This window comes from Austrofundulus limnaeus, unplaced genomic scaffold (genome assembly GCF_001266775.1).
Source record: "Austrofundulus limnaeus strain Quisiro unplaced genomic scaffold, Austrofundulus_limnaeus-1.0 Scaffold17, whole genome shotgun sequence".
NCBI lineage: Eukaryota > Metazoa > Chordata > Actinopteri > Cyprinodontiformes > Rivulidae > Austrofundulus > Austrofundulus limnaeus.
The window spans coordinates 2,347,473-2,356,146 of NW_013952419.1; the positions used below are offsets into that span (position 1 = coordinate 2,347,473).

At 37.0% G+C, this 8,674-nt stretch overlaps 1 protein-coding gene across 1 annotated transcript; it reads right to left on the bottom strand.

The window, feature by feature from the left end:
* Positions 1 to 3,753: 3,753 nt before the first annotated feature.
* On the bottom strand, positions 3,754 to 7,369 carry sod1 (superoxide dismutase 1, soluble). The gene is made up of 5 exons (XM_014003243.1): positions 7,261 to 7,369; positions 5,331 to 5,427; positions 5,159 to 5,228; positions 4,243 to 4,360; positions 3,754 to 4,127 (listed from the first exon to the last, which is right to left on the bottom strand). The coding sequence occupies exons 1-5, from the start codon at positions 7,330 to 7,332 to the stop codon at positions 4,020 to 4,022; spliced, it is 465 nt and encodes a 154-aa protein (XP_013858697.1). The 5' UTR covers positions 7,333 to 7,369; the 3' UTR covers positions 3,754 to 4,019.
* Positions 7,370 to 8,674: the final 1,305 nt, after the last annotated feature.

The window sequence follows — 8,674 nt, forward strand, 5'->3', positions numbered from 1 at the left end:
TGTTTTTTCACATTTTGTCTCTCATAGTTGAGGTCTACCTATGATGTCAATTACAGGCCTCTCTCRTCTTTTTAAGTGGGAGAACTTGCACAATTGGTGACTGACTAAATACTTATTTTCCCCACTGTATATATCTACCCTACAGTGTTAAAGACTAATCTAAAAGTACAAAACAAGCAACATATTGAGTGAGGTGTGAGTTATTAGCATGCAGGATTAACGGTTCAAGTTTAAAGGTTGGCTCCCCATCAGGCTGTTGTTTGACAGTCGACGATAAAAGAGTTTAATGTTTCAAACACGACTTGGAAACCCCTTTGGGAGAAACTCCATGTGCGCAGCCTCGTCTGTACTGCAAACAGCGCAACAAAAACAGATTTGAACTACATGAAGGTAAAAAGAGGAAAYGAAGCAGTCATGAAGAAAATCTGCCAGATTTAAGCACATTGAAGCGTTCAGGGGTTCCACTCGGGTGATCCCGTGTGACACAGCTCAAGGGTCAAAGGTTAGGTCAAAGGAGCCTACTTGTTACTGAATCTACCAGCCGACCATGCCTCATAGGATGGGCACCATTTATGGCATCTCACCCCTGACCTTTAGCAGAAGGTCTCCACAGTATTCCCACAAAAGCAGAAGTGCACAGCTGACTGGAAGGTGAACTTTTACTTCAGGGAACAGACTAAGAGCACAGAGGCGTGACCTCCGTTACAACACGACACATAAGACTAAAGTGCAAAGTAGATGTCTGTACTTATTTCATGACAAAGATAAAATAAAAATCCAAACCTGTGTAGATTATGTAGTGTTTTTACTCTGGGAAAAACCAATAAGAAGTCCCCTCCAGAAATGTGACCATATACCAGCAGTCATTTAAAATCCACACGCCTAATAAAATAATAATTAACCTGTAACATCTTCCAGTCAAAGTGCACTGACACATGAACAATGCACACATGCTGGTAAGGTACGGCCTCCTGTGCTGACGGATTGTACTTCAAAGGAAGATCTTTTTACCAGCAGCTTTATGTAAACCCTGTTGTAACACCTATGACATCAGTCTRTAAAGATGGAGTTGCAGTGGTTATATTTTTCAACTATAATAGATAAGTTGTACATCATTCTTAGCAAGACTGGTTGTATTTTGAGGAAATGTCTACTTTGATGAGTAAAACCATATAAAAGGTACTATGATACAACACTGTTTTCTGATGGCCATTTTTGGGTAACTCTCAGAGACAGTATTGATTAAGGCAAGGGTGTCAAACTCATTWYCACAGAGGGACAGYTGTAATTAACTTAAATGTTTTGTGTTTAACTTCAAGTAAATATAAAACATCACGCTCCTCGTCTCATTGTAATGGTTGAGCACYGCTAACAATAACTGAGCTCTATGTGGTATTTCCTGCATAGAAACAGTGTTTAACACATCCTCTTAGAAACACTGAAAAGTACTGCATGTACGACTGACTCAATGTGGAATAAATACTACAGAGAAACTAGTGCGAGGGTTTTACTCACTCTTGAGTTGTGGTAGCTGCTGTCTTGAATTCTGAACGCTCCCATTTTCCACCAGGGAATTCACACTGAAGTTCCAGTTCGACCTGGAAAATTCCCACATCCCAGTACAACCAGGTCGCAGCGAAAAATAGCCGGTGAAATTGCAGTGAAATGGTGACTTTACACGGTGGCTGTCAGCTACTTTTGAACTGTCTCTCTTTGAGTTTGACGTGGTCTGAGGCATCTATTGTACAAGAATGCTTGTATTTTAACACTTTTTAGATTTGTTGTAAATAAAAAAGTTGCAGATTATGTTTAGTTTTCTGCTAGAAGTCAAAAGAAACCTCATTTTAATAGTTAAAACACAACTTACAAGTAAAAACTTTTTATTTAATCCACCTAGTTTTAGTAAATCTGGGACAGACATTGCAGATAATCTCAGTCAGATAACTCCAGGGTTGTTTTTTTCCCCCTATTTTGTTCTATTGTGCATGTTTCCATTATGATCTAAGCTTTTAGACGGGGTTTTGTTGTGCTGTCGTGGTCTCTTTGCCTCACTGTCAGCTGCACTGGTAGTCTCCATTATTCATCACCTCCACTCAGGGCTATTTTTACCCATTTTGCAGTGAGTCTATCTTTCTTCCTTCATCGGTTGCACCTGTCAACCCAGATACAGCTTTTACTACTCATGGTTTTGGCCAGCTTTTGCGTTTCTGACCTATTCCTGATCATTTCTGGTACCCAAGCACAAAACACCTATTTGTTCAACACCAACAGATTTTACAACCTGGAACCACACAAAACCCCCTGACAGTTTGAAAAATATCTTCGTATTGTGATTTTATTTTAAAACGTTTCTATTCTTGGGAGTTTCTATTATTTTTTTATTAGTCTTTACTCTTTAAAGGAAAAAAAAAACATTACACAGGTCTAAGATCTAATGAAGAGCAGAGTAAGCATTTTTCTTCCACCACGCTTTCTTACTGTACAAATGTGATTATTATACAGCATTTCTTCAGAGCTAAGCATTTTACATATGAATTTAAGCTACACACACTCTTGGCATCTTGCTTCTAAAATTACTCCCTGGAGTGAGAACTTCACTGAACAGCTCCCAAGATCAGTCGTGTCAGTTCACATCTACCGCCAAGTAAAAAGCTTTTAGAGYCTGCAGTTTTTAAAGTCATGTGCCAGCTATTTGTGGACAGAGATGAGTATAATGCTGATGTGTGTGCTACTTGGTGTATGTGTGGCATTATCCAAATTCAGCACTAATTAGTAATCTGACTGACTTGTGTAATGTGTCCTTAAAAAGATTTTTTTGTAAGTAATTACTAATGAAAACTTTGATTTTCACTGCAGCATATATATATATATATATATATATATATAATGTGTGTGTGTGAATATTTAGTTTCCTTATATGCAAAAATAAGTAAATAAATGCTGCTTTTCCCCCCCTTTCTAAATGAGTAGGATTGATCATTCTGTAATTAAATGACTAGTTTCTTGCACTCAGTTTAGCAGCGCCCTCTAGAGGAAGACAYACCACACAGCACAATCTAATCCTACTTTATCAGGCCTTCTTCCAGGACATTGAACCATCTTTTCTGAAGGAGCCAGTTACTGAAGAACATTTTCTACTGTTGCTACATAAGCAAGTGCAGGATAGACTGTGCAGTCTGTTGTGCTTTAAATACACTTCTTTTGCCTGTGGTGAAACAGGTCAACAAAAATTTAAACCACTTGTATTTTCTGGAGAATAACTGGTGTCCCTGTTTAAAGACTTCAGACTAACAGCATCTTATGAAATGCTTGCCATTTGTGACGATTGTCAGATAAGTCCCACAGCTCGACATCACTTAATATAATTGTAATTTTTTATTATCTGGAATAAAAGCCAAACATTTGCAATTTTGCAGTCAAGTTTTTTTTTTATATTGCATGCAATTTTGTAATAAATCTGCAGATTTCATTCTGAAATGAATGTATTTCTGCATACCAAATTTACTTCATGGTGCGGTCTTTAATTTGCCATAGCACAGAAAAAAGTCTTTAATTGCTGAAATGTTAAAGTGTATAATGCGTCAAACCACAAAGTGAATATCAAATGTTGGGTTGAAGAAAACTGAATGCGCAAAATCATGAATTTGCACAATGTCATTTTAAGATCACTCTGTAGGAAGTGTAACTATGTTATTCACCGCCTGTGTCCCCTCCCACCAATGTAAGCCCTACAAATAAAAACAAACACACGAGTTTGTTGAACTACTTTACTTCAAGAGAATAAATCTGTAAATTCTTTGTGCGTTAGCAATTCTTCAGGACCAAAGCTAASTGGTAGACATCTAGACCTCAATTAACATCTGTCACTAGGAACGGCCATGGCAGAAAACGACAACTTCTTTATCTAGTCATAAAAACTCACAAGTATTGAAAACGACAAGAACAGTAATGTCATTTAGCTACGTTGGTCTCCAATTGCAGTGGGGAAGAATAATTTCCAGTGCTCGATATGACGGCGTTTACTGGGCAATGCCAATAACTCCACAGGCTAGACGTCCGCCAGCGTTACCAGTCTTCAGGCTCTCTTCATTTCCTCCTTTTCCTAGATCGTCTGTCTTCTCGTGGATCTAACAAAACAGGTTTCATAGATTTTATTTATTTTTTTACAAAGTAATTTTAGGCTTAAACCAAGTGTCACAAATACATTAAAAGTAGTTAAAAATAACATTTTTCCCCTCTTACCACCATGGTTCTGCCAATGATAGAATGAGGGCCAGAGAGTTTGATGAAAGAGTCTTCAATGTTTATCTTGGCGATGTTGTTTTCTCCTGCCGTCACATTTCCCAGGTCTCCAACATGTCTAAAAGTAAATTAAATAAATAAATAAATACATAAATAAATAAATTTGATGTATGATATATGAAAAGCAGATGCTTTWAAACTGTAAACAAGATGGTGAATACAAGTGTGAAAAAATATTTTTTGTGGACTGCCTGCTTTCTCTTACATCAAAACTACTGACTTACAATCCTGTCAGTTCAGATCCAAACATAACAATTTTACCAGTTTCTAGATGAACAGCTGGGTAAGTGCCAGTGTTGTAAAACAAATCTCATTTCCTGCACTTTTTTAATATTTACTTGACGTTTTTTTTTTTTCTTTTGCTGCACTATTTGTTTTTCCAATGCTGAGAGTTCAGTAGAGTGATTAAAAACCTTGGCCTTAGATTAGTTGTGTAATTTGTTCTGGCACTGCTTATTTTTAAGGCCACATATGCTTCATTGACCTTGTCTGATCATTCAAGTAATACAGTATGATGGTTTTGCTGTAGTTGAACTGACATCTGCAGCACAAACACAAGCATGTAATCCGTCTTTGTTACGTTGTCACTTTTGGGGTAATATGCAAGGCTACAGGTGGACTACGACACCACGGGTTTTCTAAAAGGTTGTGTTTAGGCTGTCCACGAGAACCCAAAAATAGCGTTTAAAGGATTTGCTTACAAGCAAAGAAAGCACATTCATACTAGTTACTAATTACATGAAAAAAAAAGACATTTTTAATGCAAGATATTTTAATTATTCACACACTTTTGGTGTAATTGYGCACACGTGCAAAACTTTGAAAAGAAAAGAAAAACCAAACACCACCGATTTACCTTTCTTCATCAGTAGGACCGCCATGATTCTTGCTGAAGGGATTGTAGTGAGGTCCTGCACTAATGCACCCTGGTAATAGGAAAATATCAAAGCATTTAAGAGCCACTGTTAAAGTAGGCAATTAAAATTTCTGAAGACTGAAGAATGTATGAAACATGTACCCTGGCTTACCATTTGTGTTATCTCCAAAAGCATGGACATGGAAACCATGTTGACCAGGGGTAAGGCCACTGATTTCACCTGTCACCTTGACAGGAGCTGATTCATTCTGAAAAAGATGACAATCCACACCAGAATTGCTGTTAAAAAGGGCAAACACAAGGCAAATACAAAATAGTTTCCTGCATAATGTTGCCTTACAGTGCATATAATTCTCAATAAATGAGCTGTAATTTACAGAGCCCGMGAGGGGACATGGGGGATTTTTTTTTTGCTTTGCGTTCCCTCGCAATACCTTTGCGCTCCCACGCAAAAGTTTGTTTTGAATATGAACTGAATTAAATCAGACTTTTATTTTGAAATATCCGGTTACCAAAACAGGATGTGTCGCCACAAGTTCCTGAAATTGCTGCCACTGTTAAAATATCAGCATATGACATATTTCCATGCGTGGCTGTGCGATATATTCACTCTGATAATGGATTAAAGCAGTAGGCTAACTCGCTAATGGTAAACATGTGAGTTTGTAATAAACCGAGAGGCACAACAATGATAAACGACACTTTTGCGATGGAACACAGAAGGTATTGCGAGGTAAGGCAATACTTATTGCGTTGGAACGCAAAAGAAAAATAATCTCCCGTGTCCCCTCGCAGGCTCAGTGTTTCCCAAAGTTGGGGTCGGGACCCAAAGTGGGGTCCCGAAACATCAAGATGGGGTCCTGAAAAGATTTTATGAATTAATGACATTTTTGTCTTAGTTGTTACAAATGACTGAGGTTAAGTGTATTTAAAATGGATAAATGTAGTATAAAAATGTTGTTACTATGCCCATGTTTAGTTGACCTGATACAAATGTTTATCATCCAAAAATATCTGGGGGCACAGGTCTCTGCTACTGTTATTTTGTGGGTCAAAATCTGAAAAGTTTGGGAACCACTGAACTTTGGTTCCCAAAGTTGGGCTTCGGACCCAATTATGGGTCATGAAGCACCTTGGATAATCTCCAGAAATCAATTTAAAGGGTAATAAAATAATTGCTGATGTAATATTTTCCCTATAACTATTACAAAAACACAAAATAAGTATAAATAAGTATTTATATTTGTGTACAAGCTGTTTAGATTGTCAAAAAGCCTGTGTTTTTAGGGTTATTAACAAAGTTCGTGTACTCAGACCAGTAATATTTGGGGTCACAAGTTTTTGCCATGAATATTTTGTGGGTCAGAAGAGAAAAAGTTTGGGAACCACTGGTCTAGACCAAATAAATGACCGAAAACATGAAGGACGGCAGGCAATGACTCAGCAAAAGTCTGGGGCTGAATAGTTTTTTTTTTTTTGTCCTCCCCCACTTCCAACCACGTTCACGACGTTGCAACCTTGGTCTACTATCCGTCCAACTGGGGGGAAACAAAACAGGAGAAACTAGGGAGGCAATTATATCAGGGAAAGATCAGAGAATGTGACTGAAAACCTSAAGTTGTGCAACAATTTAGCCACGCATTAATCATTACCATATACAAGGCCGCGAAGGTTTAAAGGTTATGACTTGATAGTCTGAATTTCGGCCATGCCATTCTCTGGGTTACTTCACTCCTTTAACGATAAATAAAAACATGAATAGTTTTGGTGAGAAGTATTTGAATAAACGCGAAKTGTACGGTTTAACAGCGTGCAGTARGGTGCTAGTTTGCAGCAAAAAAGTACTGCGTAATCAGCAACTTTGCTACGATACGCCAATCAGTGATCAAGTTTGACAACCTCACTTAAACCGAATGTAGCTAACTAGTAAAAGCCTATCAAAAACTGAAATTTTCTGCGATCTGGACAACTGAGCTAGCTTAGCATACACTAAAAGCAGCGCTAAAAAGCGCGGTAAGCTAAAATGCTTTCTTCGTTTCCTCCTCGCCAAGGAAGTTGTTGTGCAAGCTAGCACAGCTTACCTCTTGCTCAAAGTGAACGGTGCCTTTCGTGTCTCCATCTCCTTTCAGCACACAAACTGCTTTCACCACCATCTTTGCTACTCAAGAAAACCGACTGTAGCATGCGCACTTCCAAGGATCAGCTATGYAAGTGCTGTAGGCGGGCTTACGCCCTGGACAGCCAATGAGAATGAAGCATAACAAAAAAACAGGTATTTTGATTGGTCAAGGAGAACAACTGGCAGCCAATCATGTACTTGTGCGCCACATGATAAACCAACTCATTTTGCCTTGTTTGTATTGCTAYATGTACTACCACGATTATATTCGTGCCATAAAAAAACTTTATTGTACTAATATACTTAATTACAACTCATCCAATATCAATTCCTTCAGCAGTCAGTGATTATGGGTAAGGCTTTTTAAATGTTTTAGTTTCTGACACTGAAACTAAAACTTACAATAGGTGCACCTTAGTTGTAGGTGCAAAATATACTCCAGTTTCTTTCATTTAAAGGAAAAGACAAACTATTTACAATAAACTTGAACCTAATTTAAAAATGAGCACATACAGCAATTTTTCACACTTTAGTTTTTATATGACAAAAATCAACTACCTGTAACTGAAATAAAAAATATAATCATGGTTTAGGCACAAGATAAAATAAGCAAAAAACTTGGTACAAAAATAGTTTATTAAAAACAATTTCCTATGGTTGAAATATTGAAGATTTTTACGTCCATGTCTTTCATAATTAAAAGAAATCATACAAACATCTGTCAATTTTCAAACCACTAGGAATTAAAAACGTTAAAGCAACAGGCCTCTGTTTATTTTTGTCAATGTTTTGTTTTTTTCTTTTTTTCCAGATAAACAAATCACAGATTATGAACAACTATTACAACAAGCCTTAAAGTTGTCAGTGATAAAAGCATATTTACAGAAGCGTCCTGGACAGAACCCTTCATTTCATTACTTCTACTCTCACCGTTTCATGTTACGTTGTGTGCACTTTCTGATTCTGGGCTTCAGACTAGAACAAAATCAAAATAGTTTAACCTTAATGAAACGGACAGATGTTTGTAAAAGAAAACATGTATGTACAGTTTGTATTTATTAATGATTAAAACTAATTTATGAATTTGACTGAGAAGGGAAATGGCTGATTTAAAAAACAATTACAAACACCTTAAAGTCAGCTTCATGGAACAAACTAAATCCTACAAGGGAAAGTTGGATGAAAAACAATACTAAAATATTTTTAGCTCTTTTGTCTGGTTTTGGAGCACCTCCTTTCAGAAAAGTAAAAAAATAAAAAATAAGAAGAAATAAAAAAACACTCATTAACATCCTTTTTTTCATAAATTGCTAAACCTTTGACCCAGGATATTATTTTTGTATATGGTTAATAATTCCCGGCTTGTCGCTTAATTT